The sequence below is a fragment of the Malania oleifera genome, chromosome 11, assembly GCF_029873635.1.
Source record: "Malania oleifera isolate guangnan ecotype guangnan chromosome 11, ASM2987363v1, whole genome shotgun sequence".
NCBI lineage: Eukaryota > Viridiplantae > Streptophyta > Magnoliopsida > Santalales > Ximeniaceae > Malania > Malania oleifera.
This window is the reverse complement of record NC_080427.1, coordinates 6,734,182-6,757,673: the sequence shown is the minus strand read 5'-3', so window position 1 is coordinate 6,757,673 and position 23,492 is coordinate 6,734,182. Positions and strand designations below refer to the sequence as shown.

The 23,492-nt window shown below is 35.6% G+C and overlaps 1 protein-coding gene across 2 annotated transcripts in view; it reads left to right on the top strand.

Annotated features, from left to right (window-relative positions):
• Positions 1-5,601: 5,601 nt before the first annotated feature.
• Positions 5,602-23,492, top strand: part of LOC131168304 (mitochondrial import inner membrane translocase subunit PAM16 like 2-like) — a 37,265-nt gene continuing 19,374 nt past the window's right edge. Inside the window, exons 1-4 of one of the 2 annotated variants that reach the window (XM_058127632.1) lie at positions 5,602-6,408; positions 10,026-10,105; positions 13,489-13,552; positions 17,929-18,016. In XM_058127632.1, the coding sequence (XP_057983615.1) occupies positions 17,959-18,016 (58 nt within the window). In that variant the 5' untranslated portion in view covers positions 5,602-6,408; positions 10,026-10,105; positions 13,489-13,552; positions 17,929-17,958. The remainder of the gene's footprint in view (positions 6,409-10,025; positions 10,106-13,488; positions 13,553-17,928; positions 18,017-23,492) is intronic. The other variant, XM_058127631.1, reaches the window with a different exon arrangement.

Genomic DNA, 23,492 nt, shown 5'->3' with positions numbered 1-23,492 from the left:
CACGAGGTGTAGCTACCTCACCACGGTTCACAATCCAAACCGTAAATACAAATGACATAAGGAATGAATTTTCCATACAATGAAATGCTTCTCAATAAGATTAGGTGTATAATGTAAAAACCTTAATGCACTCTCAAATGATTTATAAAATTTGAAACTTGGTAGAGTAAGGATATTCCTATCGAAAATATTTTTCAAATAAAAATGAGAGAGTGGAATGATTTGTTCAAAACGACCTTGTAAAACTCAAAATATTTTCTCCAAAGGATTTTTCAAAATGAAGAGTAAGAGAAAAATATTTCTTCAAGATTGACCTTTAAAAACAAAGAGCCAAAAGGCTCTCAGGAAAAATATATGGAAGAGAATATATGCTTAAGCCTTGTTTGTGTAACCTAAAAATAATTTCCCCAAAAATATTTTCAAAAAGAAAGAGTAGGAGAAAGTAGATTTTGATCTTCAAATAGAGTATAAAGATGAATAAGAATGAAAGAATTTTCAACAAGGCTTTCCAAGTGTCTCTCTTGTCTTCTCCAAGTGTATAAACTTGGTATTTATAGGCAAATTGGAGACATAGCCATTTTATGGCCGTTGGGGTATTAAAATATGAATAAATTTGAAAACTAGCCGTTTTTCGGCTGTTTGGGCGCTTTCTGCGCGAACACCCTTCAATTTTATAGGCATAAATTTTTCTACACAACTTAAAATTGGACGTTCTTGGCATACATAAAAAGCTAAGAGAAACTCTCACAACTTTCATGTTGAACACTTTTTAAGCTAAGGAGTTTTTGATTGATAAAATTGCTCATCAATGAGATGGAAGAAACATGAAGGGAATTTTTCTATTGCGGACACCTTTCAGTATTTTGCACATAACTTTAACTATATAACTCAAAATAGAACTTCCTTGGTATCAACATATATCTAAGGTAAAATCTCACAACTTTTATGTTGGACACTTTTTAAGATAAGGAGTTATTGATAGAGAAATGTGCTCATCAATGCAACGTAAGAAACATGAAGGGGTTTTTTGAAAAAAAAAAAAAAAACTTGTTTTGGAAAAAATGTTTTCATGAAAAGTTTATGCCCCTAAGGTCAATCTAAGGTCTTGGTCATTTTGTGAGAGCTTCAATTCAAATCATAAGATTATGCATGCACAAAATGGAACCTAATTACTATTACAACTTAAAGAATAAATAAAATCTTCATGCTTCTGCTTCTTAATACTCCATGGAATACGCCAAAATTTGTTCTCGATTAGGTACTCCTCGACTTCCATTTTGCATCCCTCATTTGTGCCTTCTGCATCATAAATCTGTTCAAAGACTAAACATACAAATAAGATGTTGTGGTTTGTCATAATCAAAATAGGGATCAGACTCAAAAAATCAACAGGTAGCTAGGTGTCAAAGATACTAATTGCGTGTGGTGCTGTTGTTGTCAAGCAGGTGGTGTGTGTAGACTTATAGGGAGCTCATCAAAGACAACATGCGGGAAATAAAAAGTTTTCTACTTGATGGATGCAAACATTTATAGGCCTTGTGTTGGTTGTTGTAACCAACAAAAATGCAGAGAAGTGTTTTGGGGTCAAACTTGTGACGTCATGTATCCCAAGTGTAGGGAAAACACTTAGACCCGGGTTCGAAGTGTGGAGTAAACTGGATGTGTTCCATGTAATGCATAATATGGAATTTCAAAATTGAGGGTTGATGAGGGCAGTCGATTCATTAAATAAATAGTGATAGTGAAGGCTTCTACCCATAAATATAAAGGTGCACCTCAATGAAATAACATGGTCATACCTAGTTCTCTTATAGTCTTATGGCGTCTTTCGACCATACCTGTTTACTCGGGTGTATATGGAGCTAATTCTTGATGCACAATGCATGTGGAAAGAAAGTGAGTAGACAATTTGGAATTTATGAACTCACCACCTCCATCTGAATGTAAATTTTTAATTTGCTTGTTGAATTGTCTAGCTACATAATTTTCAAAAGCTATATATGCACTGAAAAAATCAGATTTTTGATGTAAAGGAATAATCCATGTATATTTAGAGAAATCATCGACTAAACAAGCATAATATCTAAATTTTTCAATAGAAAGAGTAGGAGCAGGTCCCTACAAATCACAATGAATTTTTTCAAAGGAACTAGTATTTGAATGTTCTGAACAAGAAAAAGGTAACCGACTAAGTTTTCCTAATTGACAACTATCACAAAGATGCTGCGTTTTTGTTGTCCCTATAACATCAATTAATCCTTTATTTTTTAGTCTTTGTAAAGCTAAAGACTAGGGATGACTAAGGCGATGATGCCAAACTGCTGCAGAGCTGGATATGAATCGATGTGAGAAATATAACTCTAGTGAAGTTGGTAGGACATAAAGATCACCCTTGCGTTTCCCTGTTATCACTACTTCTCTTGTTTCCCCTTCCTTAACACAAAAATCAACATTAAAAAATTCACAATTAACAGGAAATTGAGTAGTTAATTGACTTACAGAAAGTAAGCTTTTTGTTAAGTTAGGGACTAATAACACATCATGTAGGGGTAAGGCATACTTGTTTTGTTTTAAATAAGAGTCTCAAATGGCAAGAATTGGCAATGGAGATCCATCTCCAATTAGTAGTGAGTCAGAACCAGAGTATTTCCAAAGATTATTTAACATATTTGACTTACCAGTCATATGATTGGAAGCACCAATGTCGGTAGTCCATTCTGTGTCTACAATGGTGTTGTCCAACATTAATATTGCAAGTGCTTGTGGAATGTCATATTGAGAAACTGTATTCTTGGGTTCCCACCAGCATATTTTTTCAATGTGGTCTATCATGCTACAACATTGACACTGTTGGTCACAATATTTGTTCCTCTCAATAGGTTTCATGCGGTATTCATTTGGTGGTGGAGGACGCCGCTGTGTATTTGACTAAGGGGTATATTTTGTGTGGGCTTGCTTTGAGTCCTTGTTTTTTTTTTTTTGCCTGAAACTCACGTCTAGTTGATGTGAATTTTTGTGATGGTTCACGATAGCCTGAAGGGCTTCATTGGGGTCGTCGCTGTTGTTGTACATAAAATGCCACCTGATGGGTGAGGGATGTGAGTAGAATATTTGTGTGGTTGGAAAAACAATTTCACCTTAAATCAAAATTTTGGAGTTGAGAGACCAACTCAAAGTACGATGGTCTCGGAGGCTTTAACATAGTTGTTGTGAAGAATTCATATTGTGGACCAAGACTAGTGAGAAAGCAAAATACCTTTTCTTAGTCTAGAACAGGCTTCCCAATTGCTGCTAAATTGTTACAAAGACCTTTGAAGTTGCAGATGTGGTATGTGATTGTTATGTTATATTCTTTCTGAAGATATGTAACTTGTTGGCACAAAGTAAACTCATGTTCTTGTGAGTTTTGAGCATATGCATTTTTTAGATCCTCCCACGTCGCATGAACTCGAGGCCAACAACAAATTCAAGAGTCTCCTCAGACAATGTCCTAATGATCCACCCTTGAAGGAGACAATCGAACTTTCGCCATGCTATAAAAGCATCTAATAATTAGGGAGTTGTGTCCCCTACATTCATGGGAATGCTTGGATTTGGTATGTTGTATTTTGTTGGTGCTTGCTCTTTATTTATGAGATGCCTAACTAATTCTTGACTCTCAGCTAAAGCCAGTGCTTGCTCATGCCATAATGAGTATTTGTTTGGGGTGAGTTTAAGGGTGATGAAGTTGCTAACATTGAGGGATAGTGTAGCCATGGAAAAAAAAAAAAGAAGGATACAAAATAAATGGAGCAGAAGATAAGCAAGAAGGTTGAATGTCATAGGGACTATATAAATTTTTTTTGCCTAGTGTTCACACAGACTTTGATACCATAAAAAAATTAAAAACACAATGAATTTGGAAGAAAAAAAATGATTTTATTTCAAAAAAAATATATGGCAACATGAACATTTAGGCTGTACAATGAGTAGTATTTATAGGGGATGAATGATACAGTTGTGGTATTTTGAATTTAAAAAATTTGGCTCCTTGAAGATTAGAATAAGATCGTAAATAAGTGTGCATCAACTGTTTGAATGTTTGAATTATTCTTTGATTGGCAAGGAGTGTTCTCATGGATGGAATTAAAGTGTCTTCATGGGTGGAATTGATTTCTTCATGTTGGTGGAATTGAAGTGTCTTCATGGGTGGAATTGAAGTGTTTTCATGATTTGCTGAAGTGTCTACATGGGTGGAATTGATGTCTTCATGAATGGAATTGATTAAGGGGAGTGTGTTGCTAATATATAGTAGGCACATCAATATACTCTTGCGTAGACTAGGTCACGTACTCATTCACAGACACATTGTAATTTTTACATGCAATTTAGTGTACTTGATTGATCACTTTGTTGAGCTTAATTGTGTTAAATTGCATCATATATTGTTGATTAATGTCTTAGAAAAAAATTGAATCCTCCACGTCAAAGTTCCAGTGTTCGAATTCAAAATAAAAAAATCAAGCAAAAATCTCTGATAACTAGAAGTTTCCTTCTTCAATTGGGTATTGATGAACAACTACATGTGCGTAGATCCTCTAATGCAATCAAGCATTAACTATATAATTGAGAAGGAGCAAGTTGGACTTTTACCACTTGTTTTATAAATACTAGCCAAGAATGACTGAAATTGAGGACACAACACACAAGGACATAGAATTCTTGTTATTGTTTCACACTACTATTTGATTAATTTGGTTGTTTTGTTGCTGCTGTAATTTAATAGTTTTATTTTATATTCTATCTAATAGGTTGAGTCATTCTACTAGGTTCTCTAAACTCACGGTTTTTGAATTTTAGAACTTGTTCAGGAAACTTAGAAAAAGACCTCAAAGGTTTACTAGTAAGTCGTTAGTTTCTTGGGCGTTATCCTAGATTTGGATGTGTGTCTTGGAGTGCTTCAACATTGGGTATTGGGTGTAATTTTAGTTGGGATTGTGCTCCCAAAGTATTGAGGCACTATGTTTCGCTAAGGGTCATATTGGGGTTGTGTTGACCCCATAAGCCTATGTTGTCCCTTGTGCTACGACATAGTTGTTGACAGGTGTTCAACAACAGTCCTAGATTATAATATCGCAAGAATTAATGAAAAGTTCAGACGTGTTTGTTTGAGGAATGGATGTAGGTCAAGGTCCAAACCACTATAAAATCAGCATGTGACTTTTATCCTTCTCTCTACTTTATAGTTTGATTGAACACTTTGTTTTAAATATCCTTATTCAATCAGTTATATAGTTGGATTGTAAGTTTATCTTGCACTCTTAATTGATCAATTAACTCAATCAACTAGATTTTTATACGGTAAAAATATATTATGAATAAATTTTTTCAAAATCTTTAAAAAATTATAAATATTTTTTATTTTAATTATATTTATATTTGTATGGATTTGAGCGTTATTTATAATTTTGTGTAAAATGATTGATTTCGTTTAAAAAAATTAAGTTTGAACATAAAATTACTGTAGTTGGTTGAGGAATTAAAAAAAAATTATAGAATTAAAATTTTTAATTTTCTTTAAGGTTGTGCAAAAAAATAGACCACTTAAAAAAATAGGAAAAACAAAATCATATGAGCAAGAACAACCCCTAGCTAGTTCCGCAAAAGTTGCAGGAACCCTGCGTTTTTTCGGCGAGGAAGAAGAAACGTAGGTGAAGCCTCTGGAGTCTACGTGTGGACCGAGGGCTTTTAGAAAACGTCGCTGCGCAAAACGAAAGCAACCGTATCTATTCCGGCTGCTGACCAAACCGCCACCGCCGTGCCCAGCTGCCTGAACTCGTCTCCGTCTTTATCATAGGCCGTCACAGAGTACCCTGGTGCTTTCGTGTTGGGGTGTCAAGCTTGAAGGAATCCAGGCCGTCCATTCTTTAGAGATCCAGCGGCTGTTTGTTGACATTTTTGTTATGGGGGCATTGATGTAATTTACCTGTAATTAATTGTAAATAGAAAAAAAACAGCCGCGGCGGAGGGGGAGTGGGTTTTAATTTTTAGCTTGGCAGCTTCAGAACATTTTTGGAGGGAGACTTCTTGCAGAACCGAGAGCCTTCGCCTGCGGAGAGACCTACAACCCGAGAGAAACGTCGCCAGCCGAGAGAGATCCTTCAGCCACAGCGCACGAGAGAGGGAGACGGCAGGAGGAGGGTTCGTTGTTGGGAGGGAGAGCATTTTTGGCTTGGCAGCTTCAGAACATTTTTGGAGGGAGACTTCTTGCAGAACCGAGAGCCTTCGCCTGCGGAGAGAGACCTGCAACCCGAGAGAACCGTCGCCAGCCGAGAGAGATCCTTCAGCCGCAGCGCACGAGAGAGGGAGACGGCAGGAGGAGGGTTCGTCGTTGGGGATCTCTAGCCTCCGGCGGAGGTTCACGCACGGGTAAGGGCTAAACTTTTTCTTTTGCCCTTTTTCTCCAAGGGCTAAACTTTTTTTTCGATTCCATAAAATGTTAAGAGCTACAATTCTATAATTTTCCTGCTTTTTTATTATCATTTAGGTACTTCCGTTTGCTCCGGTCCCAAACCACCCAAACCAAAAAAAAAAAAAAAAAAAAATCCTTATAAAGCTGATCTCGAACTTTCTTCAATTCATTTTTGGTGGCAATGCCTCTGGATGTGTTCAATTTAAAACATTAGACATTCTATTGTTTTAACCATCTTCAATTTACACAGGACCTAATTAGAGGCTTTCTCCTTAAAACGGATACTGACATTACCCAGCCCTTTCATATTCTTAATTTTTGGGGGCTGAGAACCTAGGGAAAAGCCCATGGTCTCCTTCAATGTTGCTCTTTGTAGTTGCATGAGCTACTAAAAAAAAGTATGGGTCCCAGGGCTGTAGATGATGGGGTCTGAATGGAGACTGCTGCTGTGCGGGACGTTCTTTAACTTCTGGGTGCGGGCCCACATGTTCCCATTTGCGAAGGGGTTGACGGTGAAGGAGAGGGAAGGTGCCCACCATTGTGCATGTGTGGTTTGGATTAGTTTCCCATAATTGTATCTATGCTTTGGATAGCAATCAGAGCTCCTACTGGTAGTACCAATGCTTCTGGCGGCAATGTTAGGAAATTTTATGTACAATATATGTAAGTTAATTACAGATTGAGGGTCTGAGTTGTTGGAACAATTTTTAATTTAGATTAACATTAAGTTATTTGAAGGGCAGCTTGGTGCACAAAAGCTCACACGTATGCAGTTCCGGGCAAGGGTGGACCATGATGGTTCTGTAGTATGCAACCTTACCATACATTTTTGCAAGAGGCTGGTTCCACACCTCGAACCCGCGACCTCCGGGTCACATGGCAACCACTTTACCATTGCGCCTAGGCTTCCCTTCTACATAATGTTATTTTAACGTGTAATATTTTTTTGGAGGCATCAATAAGGGTTTGTACCTTACAACAATACTGTCCTAAAACTCAGCCTAGAAGGCACTCTCCTATATTTTTGTATAGCAAATTTAGTCTACAATATCTCAAATAGTGTTCATTACAATGGCTCCTGTTCTACCTGAACTCTAACATTTGTGGTCCTTTTTAATCTTTATATTTTTCTATTAATTATAAAGGTGGCATCTAAATTAGTCATTTTCTTGTATAGAAAATTTAGTCTACACTATGTCAAACACTGTTCATTATAATGACTCCTGCTCTACTTGAAATCTTAAGTCATAATGTATCCTTTGGAGTTCAGCATTGATTAGTCTAAAAGTAATTAAAATTTCAATTTATATTCAGTGTAGGGGTCTTGCCTTGCAAAAAAAAAAAAAGAGAGAGAGAGAGAGTAGAGTTATTAGTTGTACTAAAATTGGCCTAGCCTGTGTTGATTATTTTTCTTCTTTGGTTATTGTTCTGTAATATTTGTTGTGGTTGTACATTCCTGAAGGGCTAAATTGTTGGTGGTAGAGGAGTATTTCAATTGGATGGACTAACTAGAATAGAAATTATAACTGAAGCTTATTTATTGTGCTTATGAGCCACATAGAGCTTTGCTATTTTTCTTTCGTCCTGCTTACCATAAAGCAATACATCGTTGGACTAATCGAGAAAAACATTTGTGGAGCTAGTTGTATTCGTTAGAGTTTGATATGGAACAAGTGAACTTGGGTTGTTTTTATGTCTTCTATATTAGTAGGATATCATGGATCTTATTCTTCTCTTCTGGAAGTCTTCTTGTTGGTTTTTTTGATGACAATGGTATTTTGCATTAGCATGTTCCTTTGTGTTGCAATTGAGTCACTTTATTTTAGATGTTTTATACTGGAATTGTATCTTGATGATGATATTTTGAATTAATCTTTTTCCTTTGTGTTGTGACTTAGTCACTTCACCATATTATATGTTGTCCACCGTATTTATTACTTAAGCTCTGTTGTTGCTGAGCCATATTGTTCATGAAGCGTTTGATTAGGTTGTTGTGGAGCATCTATCATAACTTTATTTTGGGGATAAATTCAAACTTATTGGTATTATTCTACCGAATTTTCCCTGGCCATTAAAAAAATAATAATTGCAATTATGCAGTTTTAATTTATATAGGAAATTAGTGCTACATTTGCCATATATGCTAGCTACGGTAGCACAAATGGGAATGCATTAGTTTGTTAGCTACTGAAGATTACGGAAAATGGTTGGTGGTTTATTCTTAGGAAGGGGTGAAATTGGTAAGAAAATAGTTTAGAACCTTAGATAAAATGGGGAAAAATGTTTTTTTTTCCCCAATTTTTCAGCATAGGGGGAGAAGTAGAAATTTAGATTGATTCCAATTCCGATGTTTGACTAGACCAAATGACAATATTTTATTCCATTCCATTTCCATGTCAAACCAAAAAAGTAGGAATATACAATTCCACTTTCAATTCCATTACATTTTGATTCCAATTCTGATTTCAATTCAAATGCAAACCAAACACCTCCTTAGTTTTTTGGGAGAGAAATGTTGCAGTTGTGGGAAGAAACATGGTGTGCCAAATTCTTATTCGACCTTTTTACAGTATTTTGACTATTGTGGATGTAGGGTAATGCGTGTATTTTTCTAGGGAAGTAGTCGTCTTGCTGGTTTGGGAAAAGTTACATTATTTGATTTCTATTTGGTGTGTGGGGCAGGGGTATTTTAAGGGGGTGAGCTTTTATGATATTCAGTGTAATTGATGTTATGTCCTGGAATGTTAGTTTGTGTTTGTTTCTCTCTTGTTTTTTAGTTTTAAGTTTGTTTCTTTGTGTTTTTTATTTGGATTTTCCGGACTATGTTAGGGAGATGTCTTATTCTCCTGGCTGTATATTCTTATTCTATTTTTTTTGCTAGACTATATTCTTATTCTATCAATGTAATTCTTTACTATCCAAAAAAAAAAATAGTCTTCCATTCAGTTAGAGGACCCATCCTGTAGTTGAACCTTTTGAAGTTCCCAAATAAATCTATAAGGTTTAAAATAATTTAGTTCTAAGACGTGGCACACTATATATATATATATATATATATATATATATATATATATGCACATATATGTATTTATTTATATACACGTGTGTGTATATAGTTGATGCAAACATAATATGAGGATATCATGGTTTGGGAAGATGAAACAACTCAAGCTCAAAAAATAAAATAATGTTCAGAGAGCAAAAAAAGGGTGAAATATTTCATTGCGTTAGTATATCATTACCTTGGAAGAATCTCTAATTTGACTGAATTGTGGTTCATATGCTTAGATTTTTGAACTAATAGATGAGGCATACTGAGTTGAATTTTGGCATATTATTTGGCATATGGTTAGACTTTTTGTTCTGTTATTCTGATGCTTCATTGAAACACAATTGTCCATTGAACAAGTTGATCCATCGCAATTAGTTTTAATTCCTTTCTAGAGTAATTTGGTTTAATTTTTTCTATTTGTATGGGTTGTTTAAATAAGTTTCATATTTTTCAGCCACTTCAGAGAACTGATTTTTTTTTATTAAAGGATGTATTTACTTATGTTGGTCTGTATTATTGTAGGTTTCTCAATTCTTAATTGCTGTATCTGGTGCCTTCAGCTGATCAGTTGAAAAAAAAAAAAAACTTGGTCTTAAGGGATGGTATGTGTGCCTATATTTTTTTCTCCTTTTCTCATATATCATGTTTTAAGGTGTGTAATAATTAATTTTAGTTTATAAATTTTTTTGTTTTAAAAGATTTTTATCTCCTGGTCTTTTTTCAGCTTTATTTTTATTATTATATTTTTGGAAGATCTTGTGTTGGGGGCAAGGCAGCACTTCTATGTGTTTCAGTAGCCAGTTTTTTGACAGAGTATGGGTTATCATATTATTATTTCTTGCATAGCAAAAGAAGTTCAATAATGAAAAAAAGAGAGAAATATTGGATGATGAGAATTTCTACTATGAGAATCTAAAAGCACTTATAAAAGTGAAGAAAAGAAAGAAAGATTTATAGGAAAAGAAGCTGAAAGTATCCCTTGACCAAATATGTAAGTCACACCATGATTGAAAAACAACAAAAGAATAAAAAACTTTCAACAAAATAGCTTGCTCATGAACCTCTTTTCCATTAAAATTTTATAAAAATTTCCCAAGAAAGAGAGCTCCCTTCCAAAGAATAAAAGAATGTGATGGTACCATTATGAATGGATGACGGCCTAAAAAGGTGAGGCCCTGAAATTTACAAAGAAGCCCACCCACCCACATATCTTCCTGAAGCTGAGACATATTACCACTAGAAACCTTGAGAGGGGTAAAAGGAAAGAGCAAATAAGCAACCTAGGAGACGGATGGACTCATATAAGGATACAGAGGTGTGTTCAACAAGTTCAAGTGAAATTGGTCTGCGGGAAGGTGACTTAATAATGCAAACAATGTTAATTCTTGAAGTTGTGAAGGTTTTGGCCAAAATTTGAGCCTGATTTTGAAAAGGTTCTAGTGCTTCAAAATATGCAGATCACCTATGGAAATAAAGTTGAAGAAGTGCTCTTTTTAGTAGATTAAATTACACAGTAATTGGAGTTCTCTTGTAGAAAATATGTTCATCTGAACGTTAGTATGCAGTCTTATCAGTTTAAGCTTATTATTTGTCTGTTTGTATTCCCTATTTAAGAAAACGTTAAGTAGCATTTTCCTATGCATGGAGGGCTTTTCCAAGTCTATAAGCATGTCAAGGCATGCATTAGTAGATGAGTGTGTATTTTTGAATTGAAATTGGAGACTTGGCATTGCCTTGTTTTCTCTTCTGTTCTGTATCTCCTTTCTTATCTTTTAAACTCTTTATCTCTAAAGGGTGAGTTATTTGTTATCTATATCTTTAGAGTGGTTAGTTTTCATGTTTCTGCATCTCTTTGGTGGATTCCATCAAGCGATGAGGAAGCTATCTAGTGTGTGTGGTCTGCTAGCTCCTCATTTCTATTAACTGGGTATCAGCTGGTGTTAGAGCATGCTTCTTATGATCATTTGCGGTTGTTATGTGCAAGGACAACATGAGAGAGACATTCGTGATTTTGAAATGGATGAAATGAGAAGGAAAATCCAGGAACTCCAGCAACATGTTGAATGTTATGAGAATCGTGTTGGTGATGAAATTAGTTCTGAAAATGATTCTAGCAATGATGATGGTGATGTTAACCCTTTCAATCATGTTCTAGATCGTGTCTCTAGTAGCAACTCTTCTTTCATCACTTTAGAAGAAACAATGGAAAGTTTTCTAGAGATTTGATGTGAAAGTTGATATTTCAGAATTTGAAGGGAGAAGCAACCTGATGATTTCACTGATTGGATTCAAATTGTTGAGAGGGTCTTTCATGTTAATAAGTACTCAAGACAAATGCAAAGTGAATCTAGTTGTTGTAGAACTCAAAAAATATGCTTCTTTATGGTGGGAAAATCTCAAGAAGCAAAGATCATGTGAAGGAAGAAACAAGATCAAGTCATGGGACATAATGAAAAGCTAGCTAAATAGGAGATTCTTGATGGAACATTGTTGGCAAGAAACTTTTCTAAAATTTGATAATCTGAGTCAAATCAAAGAGATCTACTTGTGCAGGAGTGCACCATGGAAGTTGGGCAGCTGATGTTCAAGCGTGACATAGTTGAACTTGAAGAACAAATGATAGCTTGCTGGTGGGTTGAAGAAGGAGATCATGAAATGGTTAGTTTACCCCCTTATTGGAGTTCTAATGATGTGAGGAAGCTTGCGTTGATAATTAAAAAACAACAAACTAGAGTTTGAAGGTGGTCTCAAATTTGGCATCAGGGTGAGCTCTTCGAACAAAAGGAGTGCATCCATGTCAAAGCCTAATACATCAACTAAATCCTTTTCTTCCAAGGCACCAGAAAGAAGACATGATGGGACTTTTCCTAAGGCAGCTAGTTCATCAAATGCTAGCTGAAAAAAAATTGTTTTTTAAGTGTCAAGTGTATGGACATATTGCTTCTGATTGTCCAAATTGCAAAATTTTCTGTGTATAGAAGAAGAGATAGAAGATGGAGATTGCTTGCTGATTTGCTCTGATAAGGAAGAAGAAGTTAATCTGACCAAGGAGATTTGCTCGCCATTCAAAGGAGTTTTGAGTGCTGCCCATGAAGAAGATGAAGATTGGTTTTGTTGCAACATTTTTCACATAGGATGTAGTTCTAACAGGAAAGCTTTTGATGTTATTATTGGGAGTTGAGCTTGTGCTAATGTTGTGTCCACATAAATGGTAGACAAGTTGCTGCTTGAAACGGATGCACATCCTCATCCTTACAAATTGAGGTGGTTGGATAGGGCTCAAACTAAAGGTAAACGGAAGCTGTCTTGTTTCATTTTCAATTGGTAAGAAGCACTATGATTAGATTTAGTGTGATGTTAACCTATGGATGCATGTCATTTGTTGCTTGGCTGTCCATGCAGTGATAGCAGAGGTTATCATGATTGTTACAAATATACTAATTTTTTTGTCTTGGACCCTTCTAAACCTGAGATCATTTCCAAATCTTTTAAGAGTTTGGAAATTAATTTGATTACTTGTTTTGAACAAGAAAAGCTTTTGGGTAGTTTTGAAATGGCACATGCTCTTGCTGTTTTTTGAAGAAAATGCTGAAGTGAGTTGCTACTCGAAATTCAATCTTTACTTGATGAGTTTCAAGTATGTTGTTCTTGAAGATATGCCTCCAGGTCTTCCTCCAACGTGATTATTCAACATTGCATTGATTTCATTCCTGGTTCTAGGCTTCCCAACAAGGTAGCCTATAGAATGAGTTTCGAAGGAGCATAGAAAAATTACAGAAGCAAGTAGACGAGCTTATGCTAAAGGGTTTCATTTTGAATTGGTAAACAGAATCTATCGTGTTTCATTTTCAATTGGTAAGAAGTACTATGATTAGATTTAGTGTGATGTTAACCTATGGATGTATGTCATTTGTTGCTTGGCTGTCCATGCAGTATGATAGAAGAGGTTATCATGATGGTTACAAATATACTTATTCTTTTGTAGAAGATGGTATGAAGATTGTCTTGGGCCCTTCTAGACTTGAGATCATTTCCAAATCTTTTTAAAGGTTCGGAAATTAATTTGATTACTTGTTTTTAATTAGAAAAGTTTTTGGGTAGTTTTGAAATGACATACGCTCTTGTTGTTTTTGATGAAAATGCCGAAGTGAGTTGCCGTTTGAAGTTCAATCTTTACTTGGTGAGTTTCAATTATGTTGTTCTTGAATATATGCCTCCAGGTTTTCCTCCAGTGTGAGCATTCAACGTTGCATTGATTTCATTCTTGGTTCTATGCTTCCCAACAAGGCAGCCTATAGAATGAGTCCGAAAGAGCATGAAAAATTATAGAAGTAAGTAGATGAGCTTATGCTAAAGGGTTTGGTGAGAGAAAGTAAGGTTCCATGCACTGTACCAGCTCTTTTTGTGCCCAAAAAGGATGGATCTTGGCAAATGTGCATAGATAATAGAGCAATGTTTTATATTTCTATTGGTTATCGCTTTCCTATTTCTCGCCTTGATCATTTCCTAGATCAACTACATGGTGTTACCACTTTTTCAAAGACTGATCTCTGAAGTGGTTATAATCAAATTAGAGTGAGATTGGGAGATGAATGGAAGACAGCTTTTAAAACAAGAGGTGGTATTTATGGAAGGAACATCTTGACCATAAACCTAGGAGATTAGAGATTGTGTGCTAACTTGAAAGAAGTATAAATTTTTACCTAACAGCCTGGTTTTCTTTGGTTATGTTGTTTCCACTTAAGGACTAATGATGGATCCTAACAAGATTGAACCAGTTATGTGCTGGCCTAGAAAAGCTATAATTCTAGGGTTCCAAACTCTCTCAACCAATGGAAAGAATCTAGATGCTCAACCAAACAGTTCAGAAATTTAAAGTGGGTTTTTTTTATTTACAGAATCAATGCTACCTTTCAACTAGATGATCACGGGACAATAATCAGATAATTCCGGTGATAGAAATTCAACAGATGAGAAAAGATAGAGAAACCCTGATGGTATAGGTTGTGTTAATTGTCCAATTTCCTTGCAATGAACCCATCATCTCTCTTATTGCAATAAAAAAGTACCAATAAATGGGGAATCATCAAGATCACTTTTGAGGCAAAAGTGCATTGAAATCAGCATAATCGTGCATACTAATATTTGAAATTACATTGTTGCGTTAACTGCTTGATCCAACAGTGTTAAGAGTCTCTCATACTATCCAAGTAGAACTGAGAAGAACCAATATGCAGAGCAAATTGATGAAGTGGAGATTGGAGAGTTTTCTTATTGGAAACATTATTAAATGCATAAAACAATAAAATCTCTAACTTGTCTAATATAAAATCTTGAGTCCTTGAGTTAAGATGACGTTAAAAAAATGAAAATTTGGAAATTTATAGGATCGGTTAACCATACCAATTGAAGTTTGGAATTGTTTGAGGGATAAAGAAAATATTTGGTTGACTAATTTTTTCAACATTATTGTAGAAACCAGGAAAATGCCGGAAGAATGGAGGAGAAGCACATTAATACCTTTATACAAAAACAAATGTTATATTTAAAATTGTAATAACTATCATGGAATCAAGATTATGAGTCATATAATGAAATTATGGGAAAAGGGTAGTTGAACGAAGAATAAGACTAGAAATGAGGATTTTAGAGACTGAGAGATCAACAATAGAAGATATTTATCTTTTAAGAAGATTAATAGAAAGTTTAGGGAAAGGAAGAGGGACTTGCATATGGTTTTTATTGATCTAGAGAAAGCATATGATAGAGTACGTAGGGAAGTTTTTTGGTGGGTTTTAGAAAAGAAGGGGGCTTGCACTACATATACAGAGGTTATTATGGATATGGATGACAGAGTAGTGACCAATATTAGAATTGTAAGAGAGGAATCTAGAGATTTTTCAATCACAATAAGTGTACATCAAGATTCTAGTTTGAGTCCTTATCTTTTTACTTTAGTGATTGATGAACTTACCATGGATATTCAAAACGAGATCCCTTGGTGTATGTTGTTTACAAATGATATTGTGTTGATTGATGGAAGTAGGAACTGAGTGGAATCTAAGTTGGAACTTTGGAGAACCGCATTAGAGTCCAAATGTTTTAGGATAAGTAGGAATAAGACAGAATATATGAAATGTAATTTTTTTAACATGAGGAATAGCGGAGAAGATTAAGCTTGATAATCAATAAATTATTAGCACTAATAGATTTTGATATCTTGAATCTTTTATGCAAGTAGACGGGGAAATTGAAGAAGATGTAATACACATAATTAAAGCAGGCTGAGTAAAATGGAGGAGTGCGTTAGGTGTATTGTGTGATTGTGGAATAAGCTTAAAATTAAAAGGAAAGTTTGCGAGAAAGGCTGGCTGTGCTTTATGGTTCACAATGTTGGAAACTAAAAAATAACATGTATAAAAAGTAAAAGTTTTCAAAATGCGAATGTTAAAGTGAATGAGTGATATAACATTAAAAGATAAACTAAGGAACAAGCATGTATGCAATAATTTAGGCGTAGCACCAGTCGAAGACAAGATAATTGAGGGACAACTTAGATGGTTTGGGCATTTGAAATGCAGGCCTAGTACTACAATTGTGAGTAAGAGTGAGTTAGTTATTGTTTCTGGCATGAAAAGGAGTTGGAGTAGGCCTAAAATAACTTGAAATGAGGTAATGAGGAAGGATTTAATAACCCTTAATCTAGTAGAGGAAAATGCTCTTATTCGGGTGAATTGGAGAAAAAAGGGTCTTGTAGCCGACCCCACCTAGTGGGACTTAAGGTTTGTTGTTGTATAGAACACTGAAATCCAAAAAGCTTCTACCAAAAATATATCTTCAGCTTTCATAGTTATATATTAACACAAACATCTATAAGCTTCCAAATCATCGAACCCAAGCTCTTCCTATAATAGCTTTTGAGTTGCAGAGAGATTCTAAAATATATCTTCAGCTTTCACAGTTATATATTAGCATAAACATCTGTAATCTTCCAAATATTTGAATCAAATTGAACCCAATAGAAGAGCTTTTGAGTTGCAGAGAGATCCTAAATATGAGAAATCCCCCTTGGATTCGAGAAGGAAATGAAGAATGGGAACAAAACGAAATGAGGCATTCTAACTCTAGTTTCTGATGGGCTTTTCCCAGTTATGTCTGGTAACAGAATATGATGGCTTGCTCTGACCAAGACACCACTTTTTGTTATGATCACGGAGCGTATATATTTCTGGAATGTATAAAGACCAAATAGGGAATGAAGGGATATTCAAGAAGACCCACTTTTTTAGAAAACATTTTGTGATATTCTAGAGGGATTGTTACTCTGGATTCTGGCTTCCTAGAGTCCCATAGAACTGATAGCTTTGTTTTTATAAATCTTCCTAGCTGCACTTTGCTTTTGGGGATCCTTCAATCCTCTAATACTGTAGCATGACATGCTTAACATAGATCACTGGGCTATTTTTAGGTTTTCTTCCTTTACGAGTCTCTTGAGCTTTTGTTAGACATTGAGCTAATCTTTAAGTCATCACCCAAGAATTATTGTTTTAGGTCTCTAATTAGAATCTTTCTCATTAGTATCTTCATGTGGAGAATATTCAAAACCTGTGGACCAGCAGAAGAATTAGCAATAACAACAACAATGACAAATTTGGATGGAATGGTAATCTTATCATCCACAACCTTTCAATTAGGAATTTTTTTCATATAAGTTCTTTAACTTCTTTAGGACTCCAAAGATGCAAAAACCTTGGCTTGTTACTAATATACCAGGGTTTGTTATGAAGAACCCAATCCCTTTCCTTTAAATCCAGTTTTTGCTTCCTGAGGTTTGTCATATGTGTCCACAGAAGAAAAAGAAATATTTAGCAGATCAATTAGATTTGTGCATCTTGAAACAGTAGGATCATTAGAAGAGAAATCAGCAACAAATAATTCTGCAGGATCGAACGTCAGAGAGCGTAGAGATTCTTACTCATTTAACTTCCAAAGCTGGTTTTTAAAGCTTCATCGAATATCACACTTGCTTTTAATCTTCTATAAAAGTCAATCAATGAACACTGTGAATGGATGGAAATTAGTTCAAGAATGAAGATGGTGTAGGTTGAGCCCCTTTCTAAAATGCACTGAAAGCAACTTCCGTTCATAGTTTCTCTATTGAACTTTTGATTTCTACTGAATTGTAGTGAAAATTTAGTAGATGATTCTTAGATGGCCCAAACCTTAGCAACTTCTAATTTGAGTCTCTTCCAACCCCATCCCTGTCCCACTCATGCCCCCACGCCTGCTTCTGCTACCACTCCTCCTCCTTGCTTCTAAAACATCCAATTTAACAGTTTACAATGTCAGTGCGTAGGTCTGATGGTTGGTTTTGGTAATTATGTTGTTGGATGTACAGCTTACAATATGTTGTTGATTGTTACAGGCTGCAAAAATTCTTGCCAACTTGATTGTGATGGGTTCCGCAATACTAGGAAGGGCTTTTATCCAAGCATACCGCCAGGCACTTCAAAGTATGTATTTGTGGTGAAATACCTTTGTTATTGAGATACAAACTTTTAGATTGAAATGAATATACAATTTTTTTTTCCATGTGTGTGTATTGTTTTTCTTTGATTTCAAGAAATTACAGGAAGCCTCTCTCTTTTAATTGCATCAACAAGTCATTGATGTCCAAAACCAATTGATCCCCCAGTCCTACCATGAATATTAGTGTTCGATTCCCATATGAAACATTTAAATTTATATTTTCTAGCCCATCAATATTTGACTTAGGCAGTGTTGTTCTATAAATTATCGTATTTATGCAAAATTGTATGATGGAGTTCTACTTGTGCTGCTATTTAAGCAATTTTATTAGAGGATCAATTCTAAGAAATTAGGTGATGTGGACAGAATGAACAAAGGACAAGAAAGAGAAAGAAGAGAGAGAAATGAAGGAGAAAGGAATGAATGAGAGAGAATGGAAGGTGGAAGAAGGGGAAGATGTGAGAGAGAGAGAGAGAGAGAGAGAGAGTGTGTGTGTGTAAATGTCCAAATTCACTCAAAATTCAATTAATCATCAAAATTAATATATCGATAGGAAATTAAAAAAACTGTGGAGATAAAACATTCAAAATTAAAAAATAACCCCAAAATTATACAAACTTATAAAATAATCCAAAGTACTTGAATACCAAAATAAACCCCACAATAACTAAAAGGGCAAAATTTACTGACCTTCCCTGAGGTTTGGCAAACAGACAAGGACCTCCCCCGAGGTTTCAAAAATTCCATTAACCTCCCTTGAGGTTTTAGAAATGCCACATACCTCTTGTGAGGTTTGAAAAAGACACATACCTTCCCTCAAAATGTAAGTAAAAGGGGGAATCCCATTCCTGCATGGAATGGGAATCGGAATAAAATTACCGTAAAGCAAACGTTAGGAAGGGGAATCAACCATTTTGATTCCAATTCTTAGAGTTAATTCCCAATTACCAAACACCACCTAAGAGATTAAGATCAAGCCCACAAAGATACCATCCTAGGAATCCAAGACTAGGCAAAATCTTCCATCAAAGAAGTCAAAAAAAAAAAAATCTAGTATGAGCTCAATCTAGTATGGCTACTTTTATAAGAGGCTGAAGTCTAGGAACTTAGGGTGATGTTGGATATGATGGAAGGGGAGAAGAAAGAGAAATAAGAGAGAGAAATAGAGGAGAAAAGAAGGGAGGAGAGGGAAGGGAAGGAAGAAGGGGAAGTGCGGGGAGAGTAAAACCCAAATTTTATTAAACATCAAAATTAATATATTTATTGGCAATTAAGAAACACTAAATATAAAACAACAGAAATTACAAAAATAACCCCAGGCTAACTCTGGCCCGTCAAAGAATTTTATTTTTAACCTGAGATCCTGACAAGATTTTTTAAATCAATTGTGAGCTGTATTATTTTAAGCTGCCACTAATTTGTGCTCTCTTTCTCTGCTGCACATGTTTTCTTCATTTCACATTTTACATTGGTTGATTGTAGAAGACAATTTTGCTCAAATTATTTTTGGTTGAAATATTCACTATTGTTTGTTCATTGAGTAAGCTGCGGAAAATTCTTAAATGTAAAATGTTAAATACTTTTACCAGTTTGTACTATTCTGACCACTAAGAAATGCAATATTTGGTTTCACATAAGAAATTGAAAGCTAGGTATGCTCGGTGGGTAGAATTCTTGGATGAGTGCGCCCTTGTTGTCAAGTATCGTTCAGGTGTTGAGAAATAAGATTGCTGATGGCCTTGAGTTCATGTGATGGCTGCTGATGTTGGATTTGAAAGATTTATGGACTAGTATCTGATTTGCCCTTATTTTGGGATCATCTTTCAAGTGGTGAGTGGTGGTAGCCATAGGAATTATCCATGAGGTTTACATATTTATGAGCATTAGGCTATGTGTTCCTCACACTTAATATATAGATTTCTTAGTTTGGGAGTTGTATGCAGGTGGTTTATCTGGCCATTTAGGTAGGTATAAGACCATTGGCATCGTTAAGAATGTGTATTTATTGGCCTTAAAGCAAGATATTGGTAGGATAATATCTATTACTGAATTTGTCATAAAAACCAAGAGAAAAAAATACTAGACTCTCACTCTACAGTTTGTTGTTTGCCATGCATACCTTTGAAAGACATGTATTTTGTTTTACGTTGGATAAAACAACCTGCAATCATGATTCCGTTTTGTTCGTAGTTGATAGGCTCTCTTAAATGGCACATCTTATTCCATTGGAAGATGCTTTGGAAGTTGTGTGGTGCTATCTTGATGTTTTCATTTACTTTTAACCCCTAATTGATGGTCAAGCTATGTAGTTTGGGTATTTTCTTAGGGTGTTGTAGGAAAAAAAAAATAGGTCACATGGACTTCGTATTGAGTCTATTGACTACCATTGAGTTTACTTATAATATTTTTGTGAATAGGTTTTTGTGATTCCATTATGTTCGTAGTTGATAGGCTCTCTAAAATGACACATCTTATTCCATTAGTTACTTTTTGGAAGATGCTTTGGAAGTTGTGTGGTCCTATCTTGATGTTTCATTTACTTTTAACCCCTAATTGATGGTCAAATCATGGTGGTTAACCGTAGTTTAGGTATTTTCTTATGGTGTTGTAGGAAAAAAATAGGTCACATGGGACTTCGTATTGAGTCTATAGACTACCATCGAGTGGACTTCGTATTGAGTCTATCGACTACCATCGAGTTTACTTATAATATTTTTGTGAATAGGTTTATGGGCATAAATCTATTCTAGTCTCTGTTGAACACAAACGGCCAATTCCCGTTGATCTTTTTCATTTACCACTTAATGTGAGCTGATTTTCAGTTCTCCAAGATTTGTAACTGCTCACTTGTGGAAAAAGTTTTATCTTTCATTTCCAGTTTTTCAAATTATTACAAAAATGGCACCTTGTTTTCCAATTTTATAAATTTGTTCAGGAAAATTGGGAAACATCTTTCGATTGTTTACTAGATTTCTAATTTTCTATACCATATGTTTGGATTTTGGAATGACCTTGGATTTGGATTTATATTGGATTTGGATAAGATGTAATATAATATTGTATTGAAATGCACAGGTCCTTAGCTTCTTTCCAAATAACATTATTCAAAAGAAAAGAACTAGCTAGAAGTTTTCAACAAAATGAGAATAAAAATTTCACAAAGAGCTAGACACATTCTCAGTCCAAATTCTTAGTCATTTCTCATTTGAGGAGCGAAAGACGCAAAACTTAATAGAAATAGTGAGCTCATCAGCCCCTCTTTAATTGAGATTCTTGAAGAAATGAAAATCCCAAGAAAGATAACCATTAAACCCCCTTCAAAAGAATTAAAGGAATTAATTGAAGCATCATGAACTTAAGATAATTTATAAAGGCAATGAACCAACGATTCAAATGAGCAACCAAAATATCCTCCCAAAACCTATGGATATTCCCATCACCAACTCTGGGCCTTGGTAAGAGGATAAAAGAAATGAGCAACCTGTGAAATTTACTTCTATGAGCTCGCATGAGAAGCATTACTACTTCCTCTGATATCCCACCCATTCCAATGCATGCTATATAATAAGTAAAAACCTTGTGTCATAAAGAGTTATCTTTTGGAATCTCCATAACTGATTTCCAACTAAAGATATTCTTGAACACCATATTACCGGGGTCCAAATCCCCCTCAGACTTTCTGATCCCAAATAACATGATGAGCTCTCTTCTTATGTCTATCTTCTTATGTCCTGTTCCCGAACACAAAATCTCTTGCAAGCATCCAGGGCAATTACCACACTCGCAGGAACTCTATAAGGTGAAAGAAAATAAATAGGACAATTAGAAGGAACTGTGCTAACAAGGTTATGATGGCATCCATAACCATTTTCCAACTAAAGATATATTCTTGAACGCCATATTACCAAGGTCCAAACTCCAAACCCAAACCCCTTCAGACTCTCTGATCCCAACTAACAAGATGATCTCTCTTATCTCCTGGCCCAATCACAAAATCTTTTGTAACCTCTCTGGGGCAATTGCCACACTCGGAGGAACTTTAAAAGGTGAAAGAAATTAAATAGGACAATTAGAAGGAACTGTACTAACAAGGTTATTACTGCCTCTAGGGATAAATAAGCCCTCTTCAATTCATCTAACCTTCTATCCACTCTCTCTGCTTTAGGATCTCAAAAAGCAGGAGAGCTAGCATTACCACCAAGAGGGAGATCCAAATAAGTCAAAAGCTAATCTGAAGTTGTATAACCTGCTGACACAACAAAGCCCTTTAGTTCATCTTAATACCAGCTACCCCACTCTTAGGCATGTTAATCTTCAACCCCAAAGTTCTCTTGAAAATTGAGTAAGTTAAAAGCTTTCAGAAATTTCACAATGCCGTCTTCAAGAAAAGCATGGTAACATCTGCAAACTGAAGGTGGGAATTTGAGACACTACAACCTCCTCCCTGCCTACCCCAAAACCACGAATTACATTTAAGCCAACCTACTACTCAAACACATCGACCACTACAATAAACGAGAAAGGAGAAAGAGGTCCCCCTTGTCTTAACCCCTGAGAGTCTTGAACCAATCTCTAGGTTGACTTTTACAATAATGCACATATTCACTGTAGATAAACACCTTAAATTTATTCTCTCCTAGTTAAAACCAAAACCCTTCTTAGCCATAGCCTTATCTAATAAACCCCAATTCGCCACCTCCATCCCCTCCTAACATCCTCAACCACCTAATTAGCAACCAAAGTTGCATCTAAAATCTGTCTATCATTAATTAAGGCCACCTGCTCCAAAGTAATAGTGCTCCTGAACACCTTAGTCCAAATATTGCTAAATTTTGCAAAATCGAGCAACCAAACAGGTCTGTAGTCCCTAACCCTCCTAGAATGCTCCTTCTTGGGGAACAAGAGCAAGAAAAGTAGAGTTGGCGCTCTTCCCTGCCACCCCATTCTGATGGAACTCATGAAAAAAAACTCATATATCCTCTTGAATCACCTCCCATCTATCCTGGAAGAAAGGTATCATTAAACCATCAGGGCCTGGGGCCTGATCCCTTCTTTTCAGCCCAAACAGTGCTCCTAACTTCCTCTAACCAGAAGGTTGATCTAAGCAGACAGCTAGGTGCTTATCAATTGGGCTTCCAATCAAATCCTCCACCAGCAGCCTGTGCTGAAAACTCTCAGTATACAGCTTCCTATATAAATCCAAAATCCCCTTCCCAATCTGTCCATGATCTCTCAAGTCTCACCACACATCGTGAATATCTCCAACTCCTTGATGATGATTTCCTTCTCCTCCCAGTAGCTACCTTATGGAACAGCATAGAGTTAAAGTCCCCCTCTTTCATGCACTTTATGCTCGAATTCTGCCTCCTACTTTTGTGAAAAGTATAATCTCCAAATTATTACCAAGGCAAACCATTCTAGCCCTATTCTCTTCTCTAGCCAAACAACAATCTTTCCAAA